This window comes from Bison bison, unplaced genomic scaffold, assembly GCF_000754665.1.
Source record: "Bison bison bison isolate TAMUID 2011002044 unplaced genomic scaffold, Bison_UMD1.0 scf7180017864491, whole genome shotgun sequence".
In the NCBI taxonomy this organism is placed as follows: Eukaryota; Metazoa; Chordata; class Mammalia; order Artiodactyla; family Bovidae; genus Bison; species Bison bison.
In genome coordinates, this window is record NW_011495050.1 from 18135230 (window position 1) to 18152566 (window position 17337).

Below are 17337 nucleotides of genomic sequence, written 5' to 3' on the forward strand. Positions count from 1 at the left end.
GAGTGGGTTCCCATGCCCTCTTCCAGGGTATCCCCTCCAGGGATAGAACTAGAATCTCTGTCTCCTGCATTGGCAGGCAGGTTCTTTACCACTAGCGCCACCTGGGTAGCCAGGTAAATTAAACAGTATCTCCTAAATTCCAAAAATTACTACAAGTATCAAATTCAGCCTATCTCACTGTATTCCACATGAACCCTACAGCAATCAAGAATACTTACTTAATTCTGCATTTTAAAGAGCTGCTTTTATTAAAATCATTTTTAGAATTTAACTCTTCAATTTCTAGCAATTGCAATAAAGCTTGATTTACTTTCCCCTTAATCTAGTCATTTATTCATGTATTTTTTTAAATTACAAAACTCAAGTCCCTTTATTCACTTTCTAAAAAACACACAAACATGAGAATAAAATAAACACACCCCACTTACTAGCCCTTGCAGGATAGGAAGCAACCCTGGACAGACAGCCTGCAAATGTCTTTCCTTACACTTCAGTCTGCATCTCCTCAGGCATTCCAGGGGTCCGTGTTTTGACCCCTCTTGCAGGGGAAAGGAAGTGGAAACTAAAAAGAGTCACCTACAAGAGGGTCACAGTGACCTTACAGCTATTTGACGATGCTGCTGCCAAGTCACTTCAGTCGTGTCCGACTCTGTGCGACCCCATAGATGGCAGTCCACCAGGCTCCCCCAACCCTGGGATTCTCCAGGCAAGAACACTGGAGTGGGTTGCCATTTCCTTCTCCAATCTAGTCATTTATAAAATAACAAAATACAGTTTTTCACATTGCCAACATCATTTATTTATACTTATTTAGCATTCTATAATTAGCTCCACTCTTGCACACTTAAAATCTTTTACAGAACTTCCTTTTGTATCTGTTATAGGCTTTATAGTATTATAGACAACAAGTCCACATAACTTGCTGTTATTTTGCTTATTAACTAGATGTCCATCGACAGATGAATAGATAGGGAAATTGTGGTACATATATACAATGGGATGTTCAGTTCAGTTCAGTAGCTTTAAAAAAGAACGCATTTAAAAAAAAAAAAAAGCATTTTTTTTTATTAGTCAGTTCTAATAAGGTGTATGAGCCTAGAGCCTATTATACAGAGTGAAGTAAGACAAAGAGAAAGACAAATATTGTATACGAACGCATGTGTATGGCATCTAGAAAGATGGTTCTGATGAACCTATTAGCAGGGCAGCAACCGAGACGCAGTCAGAGAGAACAGACCTGTGGACACAGTGCGGGAGGGATAGGTGGGATGAACTGAGAGAGTAGCATGGAAACGTATGCATTATCGTATGTAAAATAGATAGCCAAGGGAATTTGCTGAGTGACACAGGGAGCTCAACCCAGTGCTCTGTGAAAACCTACAGAGGTGGGATGGGGTGGGGAGGAGATGGAAGGGAGGTTCAAAATGCAGGGGACATGTGTATACCTATGGCTGGCTCATGTTGATGTATGCCAGAAACCAGCACAGTATTGTAAAGCAATTATCTTCCAATAAAGATTAAAAATAAAATAAAAATTAATTAATTAGTTTAAAAAAAAAACTGGATTTTCTTCTGAGACTGTTTCCTTATCTTGGATAATGCTGAAAAGAGTCACTTGTCACTTCCTGCCTCAGTTCACTTATTCTAAATGTTTTACTAAAGGGAAATATTATCAAACCACATATTAAAACTACTTTTTTACACTTTTACTGTATATTGTAATCATTTATTTATTTGTCTATCTCTTTGAGGGAAGGAATCAGGTCTTGTTATTCAGTATTTTAGCACAGAATCCAAGATAGAGATGCAGATGATACCATTCTAAGGGCAGAAAATGAAGAGGAACTAAAGAGCCTCTTGATGAGGGTGAAAAAGGAGAGTGAAAAAGCTGGTGTGATTCTCAACATGAAAAAAAATTAAGATCATGGCACCCAGTCCCTTCACTTCATGGAAAACAGAAGGGGGAAAAGTAGAAGCAGTGACAGATTTTCTTTTACTGGGCTCCAAAATCACCGCAGAAGGTGACTGCCGTCACGAAATTAAAAAAATGCTTACTTGAAAGCTATGACAAACCTAGACAGCATATTAAAAAGCAGAGACATCATTTTGCTGACAAAAATCTGTATAGTCAAAGCTATGGTTTTTCCAGTAGTCATGCATGGATATGAGAGTTAGATCATAAAGAAAGCTGAGTGCCAAAGAATTGATGCTTTTGAATTGTGGTGCTGGAGAAGACTCTTTAGTGTCTTGGACAGCAAGGAGATCAAACTCCAGTCAATCTTAAAGGAAATCAACCCAGAATATTCATTGGAAGGACTGATACTGAAGCTAAAGCTCCAATACTTTGGCCACTTGATGTAAAGACTCATTGGAAAAGACCCTGATGGTGCGAAAGATTGAAGGCAAAAAGAGAAGGGGGCAGCAGAGGATGAGATGGTGAGATAGCATCACTGACTCAATGGATATGAATTTGAGCAAACTCTGGGAGATGATGAAGGACAGGGGAGCCTGGTGTGTTGCAGTCCATGGGGTCACAAAGAGTCAGACACGACCTAGGGACTGAACAACAACCGGCGTATAGAAGGTGTTCAAAAATATGTGCTGAATAAATGAAGACAATCTAAGGAATAAAATAATTTAAATTCCAAGACCATTAAAGGTCAAACTATGAAACATATCTCATAAAAATTTTCTAGAATCTCTACTACATTACTTTGTGAAATTTAATAAAATCTTTTCTATATTTCAGAAATTATTTTCTCCTGTACAAAGCATAAGAACAGTCTACCTTATTTTGAATTGTCATCTGGCAAAGTGTTATAGAAAAGTTGCTATGAAATATGCAGGTCTAAAAGCTAAAAAAAAGTGAGATTTTATAAACTTACTTTTCATCTCCTATCCTTTTCTTTTTCAACCCCTATTATATAACAACTTCTTGTCATGTGCCAGGAACGGTGTCAAAAGCTTTAAGGACATAATTCCATTGAATTTTGATGGCAACCCTGAAAGAATATTATTATTATTACCCCCAGTATATGGGTGAAGAAAGTGTTTTTTTCTTGCCCAAGTTTACATTATTAGGAACTGGAAGAACTAGGATTCAATACAGTTTTGTCTGAATAAAGAGCTAAGTTTTAACCATCATTCTATATTATCTCTCATGTATATTTTTGGAGGACTTTATTATTGCTTATTATAATACCAAAAATAAATTCTGGATGACGATACGTGATATTATGCTTACTGTGAGTCAGTGTAACATGGCACCAAGTTCTTATTCACAACTTTGGAAAGCAAGCCATCTGAATCCCCAGTGTGCCAGACTGGAAGGCTAAGTCTCTGCACACGACAGGTGCACCATGAAATGTGCACTCATACTCCATGATAAACAGAAATAGTAAAATTAAGTTGGTTAACTTAATTTGAAAAAGTTGGCTTAAAGCTCAACATTCAGAAAACTAAGATAATGGAATCCGGTCTCATCACTTCATGGCAAATAGATGGAGAAACAGTGGAAACAGTGGCTGACTTTATTTTTCTGGGCTCCAAAATCACTGCAGATGGTGACTGAAGCCATGAAATTAAAAGATGCTTATTCCTTGGAAGGAAAGTTATGACCAACCTAGATCGCATATTCAAAAGCAGAGACATTACTTTGTCAACAAAGGTCCGTCTAGCCAAGGCTATGGTTTTTCCAGTGGTTATGCATGGATGTGAGAGTTGGACTGTGAAGAAAGCTGAGTGCTGAAGAATTGATGCTTTTGAACTGTGGTGTTGGAGAAGACTCTTGAGAGTCCCTTGGACTCCAAGGATATCTAACCAGTCCATCCTAAAGGAGATTAGTCTTTGGTGTTCATTAGTAGGACTGATGTTGAAGCTGAAACTCCAATACTTTGGCTACCTGATGCAAAGAGCTGACTCATTTGAAAAGATTCTGATGCTGGGAAAGATTGAGGGCAGGAAGAGAAGGGGACGACAGAGGATGAGATGGTTGGATGGCATCACCGACTCAATGGACATGGGTTTGGGTGGACTCGGGAGTTGGTAATGGACAGGGAGTCCCGGTGTGTGTGCTGCGGTTCATGGGGTCGCAGAGAGTTGGACACGACTGAGCGACTGAACTGAAGTTGGTTAACTCTTAGTGTCCTGAAATATGTAGTTGCCTTTAAATAACTTCAGTATTAAGTGCTACATATCATTCATTCCAATTATTTTGATAGAAAGTCTCAGAAGACTAATTTACAAGTTTCTTATTTTTGAGATCCCCAGATGATAGTCATTTCTCTCATCTTTGCACCTTTCAATAGGATTTTAAAATTTACTTTACACTATTTTTTGGGACACATTAAATTGGTAAAAGTTTTTCTAATCTTTAAATACTATCTAATGAATGCTTTTATTTTCTTTTCATGTCTGTCTTCCCCCATTCTTGTTAGGCTTTATACAGGATTTGTATATATAAAAGGGCTTCCCTGGTGGCTCAGCTGGTAAAGGATCTGCCTGCAATGCCAGAGACCTGAGTTTGAGTCCTGGGTTGGGAAGATCCCCTGGAGAAGGGAAAGGCTACCCAGGCTGGATGAAGCACAAGCTGGAATCAAGATTGCCCGGAGAAATATCAATAACTTCAGATATGCAGATGACACCACCCTTATGGCAGAAAGTGAAGAAGAACTAAAGAGCCTCTTGATGAAAGTGAAAGAGGAGGGTGAAAAATCTGGCTTAAAACTCAAAATTCAGAAAACTAAGATCATGGCATCCAGTCCCATCACTTCATGGCAAATAGATGGGGAAACAATGGAAACAGTGAGAGACTCTATTTTCTTGGGCTCCAAAGTAACTTCAGATGGTGAATGCAGTCATGATATTAAAAGATGCCAGCTCCGTGGAAGAAAAGCCATGACCAACCTAGACAGCATATTAAAAAGCAGAGACATTACTTTGCTGACAAAGGTCCATCTGGTCAAAGTTATGGTTTTTCCAGTAGTCACGTATGGATGTGAGAGTTGGACTATTAAGAAAGCTGAGTGCTGAAGAACTGATGCTTTTGAACTGTGGTGTTGGAGAAGACTCTTGAGAGTCCCTTGGACTGCAAGGAGATCCAACCAGTCCATCCTAAAGGAAATCAGTCCTGAATATTCATTGGAAGGACTGATTCTGAAGCTGAAACTCCAATATTTCGGCCACCTGATGTGAAGAACTGACTCATTGGAAAAGACCCTGATGCTGGGAAAGATTGAAGGTGGGAGGAGAAAGGGATGACAGAAGATGAGACGGTTGGATGGCATCACCGACTCTATGGGCATGAGTTTGAGTAAGCTCCGGGAGCTGGTAAGCCTGGAGTGCTGCAGTCTGTGGGGTTGCAAAGAGTCGGATATGACTAAGCGACTGAACTGAACTGAACCATATATATAAAATAATGCTTCTCATTCATCATATATCAAATCAGTAAACCAACCCACCAACTAAATCTTTTCACACTAGAATACACATGTGTCATAAAACAAACTCCTCCGAGGTAAAAAACTCCACTGATTTCTGAAAGAAGTAAGTTTCTTTCCACTAAAGAAAAAAAGTGACTTCTTGGTCATTTTTGTCAAAGAGAGAGATGAGCATGTTGGATACTGAACATGCCAGAAGCACTGTGATAGCAGCTCTTCACACCTCAAAACTGTCACTGCTTTATTACAATCTCATTTATTCATACATTCATCCTAAAACTTTTTTGAGTGCCTACTATGTGTGAGGGATTGTAGATTTTGAGAAGACAGCAAAGAGATAAAAATAATAAATACATATCCTTAAGTGGTAACTAACGGTCAACAATCGTAGATTAAGTGGATACATAATTAACTATTTCACAGGGCAGGAAAATGAGCACCCAAGAGAAATTGTTACTGTAAAAGAATATTAGATAAATCATGAAGGAAGAGGAGAGATGGTGTCTCTTGGGTGAATCTGTACTTGACTTCGGAGAAGGCAATGGCATCCCACTCCAGGACTCTTGCCTGGAAAATCCCATGGATGGAGGAGCCTGGTGGGCTGCAGTCCATGGGGTCGCTAAGAGTCAGACACGACTAAGCGACTTCACTTTCGCTTTTCACTTGCATGCATTGGAGAAGGAAATGGCAACCCACTCCAGTGTTCTTGCCTGGAGAATCGCAGGGACGGGGGAGCCTGGTGGGCTGCCGTCTATGGGGTCGCACAGAGTCGGACACGACTGAAGCGACTTAGCAGCAGCAGCAGTACTTGACTTGGGTGTTAAAGGATGAGCAGGTACTTTACTCAGAAAGAGAAAGAAACTGCGCTTCAGACATTAGAAGCAATGTGAATTAAAGGAATTATTTGTGAAACAAAGGAATTAAAGCAAGAGCCTTTAAAGAGAAGGGTAAGAGTAAGAGTGAAAAGCTGAAGTCAAGATAACACAAAACATTAAAGTTTCTGATTTTGTCATTAAGGTTCTAAGGTCTCAGGCCAGGTGTTTGCGGATTTTCTTTTTTTGAATTTTGCTTCCTTAAGATTAGATTCATCCTTTCTATATGGAAAATCAGAATCTGAAGTGAAGTCTTACTATACCGTTCCACCCCATACTGATAAACTGGCATCTAACAGTGACACTCAACATGGGAATCCTTCGACTTCAAACTTGATCTTCTTTTTGTTATTTCTATAAAAATGTAACCTCTATATGTTAAAATTGTTCATCCTGAGGTATATCTGTGGTTCTATTAGGAGTCATTGGTTAGAATGTTGCATTTAATTTAGAATAACAGTTGTGGATTAATTGTCCTTTTGGCTTGTAAAAATAAATATTGAATATGACAGAAACTACTGCAGCAGTCTTTTCTAATGCTATTATTTTGTATGCTAGAAATCATTTCAATTTAATTATTTCTCTACTTTCACACTAAATTTATTTTACTAACATACAGCCTGTGTGGGTAATATTTTAGAAATAAAGTTAAAAATGGTAGAAATAAAAATGAGTTGAATCTATTACAGGAGACAAGTCTATATAAACATTACTTACCGATAATCAATAGTGGTGATGCCAGAAAACAAAAGTTTAATATGTAAATGAATGTCAATGATTATTTTAAATGTATAGAACCCTAAATTGTTACACTAACCAGAATGAAATTAATTCATCAGTAAAAATGAATCCAGGTAAGAATCTCTGGATAAGATTTCCCATGTGATAATAGGATAGAGTAACCAGTCACCACAGAAATACAAATTAACAGAAATTGCTAAAAATGATTATATAGTACAAAGTCAATTAAATTGTGTGCCTCTTAAAATTTATGTAAGATGTGGGAGTAAATTTTAATTAACACAGATCTCCAATTTCATATCCAAGTACTGAGATGTGGTATTGAATATAACTCTTTATGAGTCAGCTGTGAAGACCACTCGGAAAAGATGGTGACACCAGCAACAAAGCAAAAGCCAGGTGGTACTGTTACAAAGCTATGCCCTTACCACCTGTTCCCGGACCTTTTCATTACCATCTGAATGGAAACCTGGTGCTTTCTTGAGCACTCTGCTTCTGCTGAAATCTTCTCTAGTGAGAAATACTTACCCTTCTTCATAGGTTGTCATATTTCTATCTACTGGCTACTTAAAAAATATATTTCTCTTCTACTTTAAAGTTAAACTTTCTTTGTTAAACTTTCTTTTCTTTTGACTTCTGGCCATGCTGACATATACTAACCGTTTTTTTCCCTTTCTTTCTGTCATCTGATGACCTCGTGGTCACTGACTCATTCACTGAAGTTTTAGAGCTGGCTTAGTTTTTTTTCAATTCCCCAATTCTCATAGCCATATCAAATATAAGTATTCATCAAGAAGACCTATCAAATGGCTTTGTAATTCCAAAACTCACATATCTTGTTACCTTCACTTTTATTCTTTTCACCCACTCTCCTACTCACTCCAAATGCTTATGTCTTAGAGTTTGTCAGTTAGTGAAAATAGCTCCACCACAAGATCTTAAGTTTCAACAACATGCTCTACCTGCCCAACACCCTAAACTTCCTTTTTGACTACAAGACCTAGCGTTCTAATTCTTGGATTTTCTCTGTATTTTCCTAGTCTCTAAGTTCCCATATGGACTTTTCCTCCTCCTTGTCTAACACTGACATTTACACAAGCACCCTCAGTTGCTTTCCACTGCTATTCTCCCAGCAACTCCATCCATCAAAACTCCCACTCCTCCACAAATGCTACAATCTGAATTGTGTTTCCACACTTGGATGGGCTCAGTGCTGCTAGGAATGATCACACTACTCTCCCACGCTGGTGTGTCTTGCAATTGCTGGTCTCCAACTTCTAGATCTGCAGAACTATTCATCAACTTTTAAATTTGTCTTTGGTAAGCTACTTTCTCCTATTTTCTTCAGTGATTATTCCAAATCTTCAAATTAAATCTCAAATTCAACTTTCAAACCCTTATATTGTCGCTTCTTATGTGTTTGAGAACATTAGGGCCAACAGGCAGTGACAACCAACTTCCCAACTCCCTGTCTAATAACTGATCTATTTTATTATCTGTCTTTTTTTCTGGTTTGAGCCAACCCAAAGTCCACCTTTGCTTCTGAACCAAGCCCCTCCTCCACCTCCAGGTTCTTACTCTAGAACCAGTGCCTTTCCTATCTTCAAATGCCCTTTCTCTTCAGACCACATACATGTTCAAATCTCAGATTTCTCCCTTTTGGTGACCCAAAACAGAGATTGGGAAGTCACAGCATGCTCAGATTCCCACACAAAGAAATTTTCCTAAATTTTTATGAAAATAGCTTATTTATGTATTAACTGAGGAATCTATCTAAGTATCTATCTAGAGATAGATACAGAGACAGAGAGAGACAGACACAGAGAGGAGAGAATTATTTCAGAGTTTTAGGCTAACAACTAAATTTATGTGAAAAGGATAAATTTGAGGCTGCAAAAAAAAAAAAAAAGGAAAAAAAATTATCACCTTTTCTTGAGAATAAACCTGTATTTCATTCAACTTCAGTATTCTGGTGATATTAAAAATGTATACAAGAATTTAAAAAAGAGAGAGATGAAGATTTTATTGAAAAGTAGCTTTTAAGGAGTATTGGAATAGAAAAGAAGACACGCTCAACAAACTTAACCCTAAACGAAGTATCACCTGCATTTTATCACCACTATACTCATAGTATTTACTGAAGAAGAAACACAGATCTCTCTTTTTTTTTTCAGAAGCCAAATGACCATTTTTAAAGTATATTCACATATCATAAAATTCATCCTTTAAGGGTATACAATTCACAAATAAACAACTTCAAAGAATTTGACTACTCATTTTTTATGCTATTAGCATAACGAGCTCAGATTTAAAGGCTATCATTTTTAAAAGATAAGATTTTCCTGTTGAACTAATCTCCATAAGAGATAGTAGTGTAGATCATGGAAGTAGATATAGAGTTAGGGAGAAATGGAATACTTCAGAGATAATTAAGTTTTAGGATCAATAAGACATGGTGACTGGAGGGAGGGAATTATGCTCAGGGAAAGAACTAGTAAAGGGTGATGCTTAGGTTTCTGGTTGAGGCACGTGTGAGGATGCTGCTGCCACATATCGAGAGTACAAATGGGGAGTGGGTTACTAAATGTGGTCACCTGTTCTGTGAGAGGTATGATGAATTCAATTATACATGCTGACTTTGGTACATCCCCAGGACAGATAAGAAGATGGCCAGAAGAGGACTGAAAAGATCTGACAGATAAATAAGAATGGGACCTGGGTTGGAAATACAGATTTGGAAGCCATCAATCCAACCAGTCCATTCTAAAGGAGATCAGCTCTCGGATTTCTTTGAAAGGAATGAGGCTAAAGCTGAAACTCCAGTACTTTGGCCACCTCATGTGAAGAGTTGACTCACTGGAAAAGACTCTGATGCTGGGAGGGATTGGGGGAAGGAGGAGAAGGGGACAACAGAGAATGAGATGGCTGGATGGCATCACTGACTCGATGGACGTGAGTCTGAATGAACTCTGGGAGTTGGTGATGGACAGGGAGGCCTGGCGTGCTGCTATTCATGGGGTCACAAAGAGTCGGACACGACTGAGAGACTGAACTGAACTGAACTGAACTGAATACATAGATGCTACTGAAAGTCACAGAATAGAAAGCACCATCAAGATAGAACACGCAAAGGAAAGACAGCCTACTATGGGAGTCTGGAAATTATCAAGGGGCAAAGAGAATGCTCCCAAAGAAGACAGAAGTGATCAGAACGATGGATAGAAACCTAAAGGAGTGTACAATCACAAGAGTGCAGAGGAAAAAACATTTCAAGAAGAGAATGTAATAGGGCTGAATTCTAAAGGTGGAAAGGCTAGATGCAATATGAAAGCTCTTATGATTTAGCAGCATATACAATTTGAGACAGTTTTTTAGAACAAAGTTATATAACACAATTGTAATAAAACAGGTATAAGGAAGCAGAGTCTCAAAAAAGAGGAAAAGTAAAAATGTCAGTTATAGGTAATGATTTTAATACAATGTAGTTCAAGAAACTGATTAGAATTATCATGTCTTTGGCCATGAACTTGAACTTCCTGATAGACTAGATAAAGAAAACATACAATGGGCTACACTCTTTTTCAGTGATACAGACACATCTTAAAGACAGCTACTCACAATTTTAAAATAAAGTTTAACACAGATTTTTTTTAAATGGATGATGACACAGGAGACAATGCCCTCAGAAATGCTTTTAGAGCTAATGTGTAATTCTATGTGGCTCTTTCTTTTCAAAACATTCCATGAGCATTTCTATTTAATATTGCAGTGATGGTTTCAGCCAGGTCAATTTGACAAGACAAAGAAACAAAAGGCATTCAGATCAGAAAGGAAGACATAAAATTATCTTTAGTCATAGATGACATGACCTCATATAGAACATCCTAAGGTATTAACTAAAAACTTTTAGAGCTAATAAGTGAATATAGCATGGTTGTAGGTTTCAAGATCAAGTTATAAAAATAAATTGTGTTTCTATATACTAGCAATGATTAGGCACAAATGAATTTAATAACAATTTCACTTCAAAAATAAAATATTTGGAATAAATTTAACAAAAGTAGTACAAGGTATGTATCCTGAAAACGATGAAACATCACTGAAAGAAAGTAACATAAGGGAACATCTTTGTGCTCATGGATGAGAAGACAACATTTTCTAAGATGGCAATAATGCCTAAATTGCTCTAATTAAACAATCCCAGTCAAAATCCTAGCTGCTTTTTTTCCCTTCGAAACTGACAAGCTTATCTCAGCATTCATGAGGAAATGTAAGCAACCCAAAAGAGAGGAAGGATACATCATAATCACGTGGTGGGGAGGGATTGTTTTTAAAATGCAAATTCCTGGGCCTTTACAGGATCAAAATTCTAAAAGTCGTAATCAAGCGTTTTTTGTTGTTGTTTTGTTTTGTTTTTTAAGTTCCCTTTTCATCACAATCATAAAACAGGATAGATGTTGCTTGGGTGTATAAGATTTTCAGTGGTATTAACTAGAAGATAGCTTCAATGAGAAGAGGAAAACACAAGCCATCAATAATCCATCAGCTGAACAGCATAATCCATCAGTATGCCCTCTGGGAGAGTTAGCACTGAGACATACTTCCAGAAAACAACAAAAACTCAACCTGATCAATGAAGTATTACAAAAGTCACCTAAATTTTGGAATCATCTGCTAGGTGAGAGAAACATATGTTGAGCTGTTTGTTTTACTGGTGGTTAGCCACAGACCCAGTTATTCCTTGAATTCATGATGAAGACAAATCATTAGTATAACAGAAGATGCTTACTTGCCCTTTGCTGTGTCTTACACTCATCTAAACGAGGAGTGTGAATCATTCATTCATTTATTTGACAAGTGAAAAAAGCCAGGCAAAGTGGCTAGGGACACGTAACAGAATCAGAATGAGAAAACAAGTATTTTAGATTCCTAATCCATAATTATTTTCATAAAACATACTGTTTGCCCTTTAAAGGTCTATAATATGAGTAAATATGTGGTAACATCAAGTTATATCACATAGTCAGGAAAATGTGTTATCACATTTTAACTCTGATCTATAAGTTAGCAGTAGTAAATATTTCATTAACAATTATTCTGCTTGCCCTTTTAAAGACTATAAGAACTTTTTTTGCTAGATAATTGAGATGGTTTCAGTTCGGTTCAGTTCAGTCACTCAGCCGTGTTCGACTTTTTGCGACCCCATGAATTGCAGCACGCCAGGCCTCCCTGTCCATCACCAACTCCCGGAGTTCACTAAAACTCATATAGAGTTAAGTTAAGTCTTAAACTCATGGTTTAAGACTCTTAAAAACAGTTATTCATGAATATTTTGAACTGATGCCATCTTTTTCCTTTGAAAACTTTTCCTACCTCAAGAACATTTTCTTCAGAAAGAGAAAATATACATACCACTTATAGACATGCCTGAGAACTCATTTTCTTTTATTTTTGAAACTTTTAATTTATATTTTGGTCTTACAAATGATCATTTAAAATGACTCTTCTGTAAGAATGTAAAGCATAAAAATTTGCTAAATATCAGATAAATACAAATTTTCAAGGTTTTCTGTATAGTCTTCATTAAAACATGAATCTTTGTGTGAATGTTTCACTTTTACCTAAGACCTTGAATCCATTTTACAATAATGAAGCCATAAAGTTTTTACACAACTATAAACTATATCATTTGTATTAAAAGAAAGCTGAGTAATACAAAAATATGAGATCTGAGGAGCAGGCAATCTGTTGAGGTTCAGGATACCTTATTTAGCTATCTACACAAATTTGTAGATAAACAAGTTTCTTGAATTATTTTTTCTTTGGTCTTATATGCCCAGAACAGAATCTGGAGGGATGGATGAGTAATTTGATCACAAAGCTATCAGTGTTGTTAGTTTTGACAATACTGTACTTTTCAATATTTATTTTTCTATCTTCCACTGCAGATTTACTTAAGATCTCCACTTCTTATGCCAAATTCTTTCACCAAATATCCTTGTGAATATATTTATGCTTCTTGATGAAATTTTTTTGGATATGGAGCTATCCTTAAATATCCATCCACACAAGGCTAAGAAATTACTTGACCTTCAGACTTAGAAATTTAGAACTGCTTGATTTCACTTTTATCCCCAGTTCAAAGTACTCTGCCTGAGAAATTTTGTAAATAAACATTGGTTCATTGAATGATTTTTCATTACCTCTGAAAACTTTTTTCTGGGATAGCCTACCACATATATATATGGTACATAATCAGCAAATGTAGATAGCTATAAAATTTAAAGCATATCCAGGTACACAGATGGGAGAAAAATATTTTAAATGGTAAATCAGATTTTCTAGAAATGATTACTAGACAATCATTAATGATATATGGATATTTAACCAGACCAATCTACCTGTGTGGGAATACAAATAGCTAAATACAAATGTATTATTTATAAGCTACTTTGAAAAATATTATATTCAAATATTTAATGAACTTTTAAAAAATTTACTTTTTGCTATTCATTTTTTACTTGTACATTCAAAAGACTTTAATATGGTAACTATAACACAAACAATATAATTTTGTCTCACACAATGAAATCCAATCACTATAATGAAAATAGCAACTACAGTGGATTTGGTTCATTGCAGTTACTATGTTAATTTTAAATATACCAGCATTGCTATAGATATTAAACTCTGAATTCAGAAAATAATTTTTCTTTTACAAAACTTGGATTACAAGTAAACATCAATGGTGTACTATAGAATAAGAGTACTTTCAATAATGTTGCACAAGCATATTAAATTGTTTTTGTCATTTAAATAATCCATGATTATGTTCATCAACTACCAAAACAAAATGTTACTAGCAGTACTCAGACATATTTTCTCTCGGAATAAAGATTGCTCATTTTATTCTGAGATGTGAAAGCTAATTCAGGACCTTATGCTGCAAAAATTAATTAGTGGCACCAACATTTTCTCACAAATAACTGCAGTTGATACTTTTTGCCATCTTATAGAATATATGTTCCCTAAAGACATCAGCTGGGAGGGACTGGGGGCAGGAGGAGAAAGGGACGACAGAGGATGAGATGGCTGGATGGCATCACTGACTCGATGGACGTGAGTCTGAGTGAACTCCGGGAGGTGGTGATGGACAGGGAGGCCTGGCGTGCTGTGATTCATGGGGTCGCAAAGAGTCGGACACGACTGAGTGACTGAACTGAACTGAACTGAACTGAAAGACATCAGCCTGGCCCTGTGTATTTTCCAGTTCTGCAAGTATTACATAGTCATATTTAAGCAGAGTACAGTGCCTTAAAAGACTCATTGCTAGGACTATACCATCCTTTTCTTTCCTGAATAAAATAATGTGCTTTTATCAAGAAGAAAATGGTGCAGAAATTATTAAAAATCAAGAACTTAAAAATATAACCTCCAAACTTCTACCCACCAAGCCAGATATGCTAACAGAGACTTTGGCAACAGGCACACAGCAAGGGGCTCATATGTTCTGCTTTACACAATTTAAAGAAAGGAAAACACATTAGAGGCCCACATTTTGCTCTGCTTTTTAAAGAAAGGAAACTCTATGTCTCTTTCTAAGGAAATTTTCAAAAACTATTCTCTGTGAATTAATGATGAAATGACCCTATGCCAAATAAGTCAGAAAAATAGTCTTCATTAATAAAGCAATGTAAACAAAGAAAATAGACTTGAAATTACTAGTTCAGATTGGACTCACAAAATATGCCTAACTTAAAACTAACTTTTAGGTTTTGTGTCTATTACATAGAAACCTTCATAGACCACAGATAGTTAAATATAGCAAACTGAGACAAGAATTGAAGTGTCATAGAATTAGACCACTGAATTGTATACCAAGGGGGTAAACATTTATGATGATTATCTTCTCATTAATTTTGAGTAAAGCATAAATTGAGATTGAATTTATATATAATAAAGCAAAATTTGGCTTGTAATTGGGTGTGCTTATTATGCCAACTTCATAAGAATACAAAATCAAATTCTGAATTGGCCACTAGAAACCCAAATTCCTCCAAACCATACATGCTTTGCCACTCTTAGTCTCAGAGAATTGTAGCTAGGGAAAGCTCATCTCCTCAGGCAGAGAGGTGAAGTCTATGTGTGCTTGGGCTGATGCGACTTTCAGTACAGCACTGTGAAGATGGCTTCATACTTATTAATGCATCACGTCATGAAAATGAAAACACACTTGGCTTTATGCCTTGCTGTTATGTTTTTTTTCCATTTATCCTCTGTTCAAAGTTCCTTCTCTGGCAGTTTTCCAGCTGAATGAATTTCTAACCCAATATGTTTGCCTTCTAACAAGCCCTGAAGCCTCTATCTTTTCTTTTTAAAGGATCAAAGAACACTGTTCTTCACAATTTTTCTCAGGAATTAAAACTACACTAGAACCCACCAGAAAACTATAAGACAAAGGACTTGCTTTTTTATTCGAGGACAGAATAAAGCTTACATTTTGCTACCTATTTTGCCACTCGTTTTAAAAGTTCGTTTCTAGTGTATAATATTTCTTGTAGAGCAGGCCACACTTTCCCAGCCCCTTCAGAACCTCACTTTAAAGATTTTTGACTCTACAAATTGGGAAGATATACAGTATTTCACGCTAAAAAAAATGGAAAGGGAAATTTACTTTAGATTTACCTAGTCAAAAAGGATTAAAAAACCCAATTAAATCATACTGAGAGCTAGTGTATACAAATTGAAGACTGGTTAATAAATCAATCTGTTTGATAGTAACTTGTCAACACATTAATTGGTTGTATTAGAAGCTAAATAGATAAAATGCAAGAAAATAAACCCAATGCAAATGGCAAAATAGGATTAAGAGAAAGGACATAACTAATGGGAAATGTCTATAAAAATAAGCAAATTTTACCTGTCATCATCTTGTGAGAATTGCTTTTGCAAATCCTCTTTATTCCACTGTTCTTTTTCTTTCCCTTGCTCAGGTATATCTGGTGTTTTTTCCTCATCTCCTGATTCTCTGTTTTTCTCCTTATTACACATGTTTGTAATGTCTTTCCCTTTCTCATTCTCATTAGTTCTTTCTTCCTTTACCTCTTCCTCCGCATGAACTATCTCTTCATGCTTATCCCCTTCTTTCCCTCCCTCTTCTAGTCCCTTTGGCCTTTTGAAAGCAACACAAATTGAAGGCATGCAAATAAACACAAAAAAGAAAGAAAATGTTAAGAAAAAAAATACATACAAAATTAAATAGAAAAGTAATGAAAATTACTAAAACATAGGTAAAAATTACATCTTTTAAGCATCGAAAACGTTTTTTCCAGTGTATAACAGAGAAGCACTATGTAAGCAACAGTTAAACCAAAATTGCTTTTTTAAGTTGTGTTTTCCTGTTACAAAGTTGCCTGGAAAAAAGTTGTGGTCTCCCCATTACTGATTTTTGTTTTGTTTTGATCCAATAGGAATTAAAAAAAAAAAAAAAAACTAATTTAGCTTAGATGCCCATAAAGTCTATAGATGAGGTGATAAATGAAAATTATACTAACATACATTTATAAATTTTTTGGAGAAACTTCCATACATTTATAAAAGTTTCAGGAGGACAAGAGAGCATCCTCCACAAAAAGTAATGTTGTGTTTTCTTAATCATTGAAATGCATTCATCACCTTCCAATACGATTTTTCATATTCCTTAGAATATTAAAAACATTCAAGTCTTCATTTAACCATCCCTTTAATCTCAGTAAAAATACAACAACAGAATTACTTTTTCAATAATAAACATGAAAAATAGCTAATGATACTATTTCAAATAATCTAGCAAGAAAATTATTATAAGTTCTACAAAACTTTTCTGTGTGAAAAAAGTATGAAATGTAGACCAAAATATAATAAAAAGTAATCACAGAAGTTGTTTGTCTTCATGATATATATTAACCATTTAGAAGGAAAGGATTTTACATTTATCCAAAGAAAAATAAAGATATTCTAAAACATGTTTAGAATTTCCTTCTTAAAGCCCCCTACTCACCTGATTTTCTTGTTTCCTCTTGGCCGTTCTGATTGGACAGACATGTAGCTTGTGCTGCTGAAACGAGAAGCACTACTAGTCCTGGAAACCGCAGATATATCACTTACGTCACTGTCCGAAGATTTAGTGGAAATATTATCTGCCCCTCTATGAGGATCCCATCCCGATCGATACTGTTAACACAGATTGACAAACACGCAGAAGTTGTCAGTATTACCACACAAAGCAATTACTCGCTTCTCCTATT

The 17337-nt window shown here is 36.1% G+C and overlaps 1 protein-coding gene across 1 annotated transcript in view; it reads right to left on the reverse strand.

Annotated features, from left to right (window-relative positions):
* The window catches only part of RIMS2 (regulating synaptic membrane exocytosis 2), a 319527-nt gene that overhangs the window by 123433 nt on the left and 178757 nt on the right, over positions 1–17337 (reverse strand). The window contains exon 17 of the mRNA XM_010863490.1: positions 17091–17263. Coding sequence (XP_010861792.1) covers positions 17091–17263 — 173 coding nt within the window. The remainder of the gene's footprint in view (positions 1–17090; positions 17264–17337) is intronic.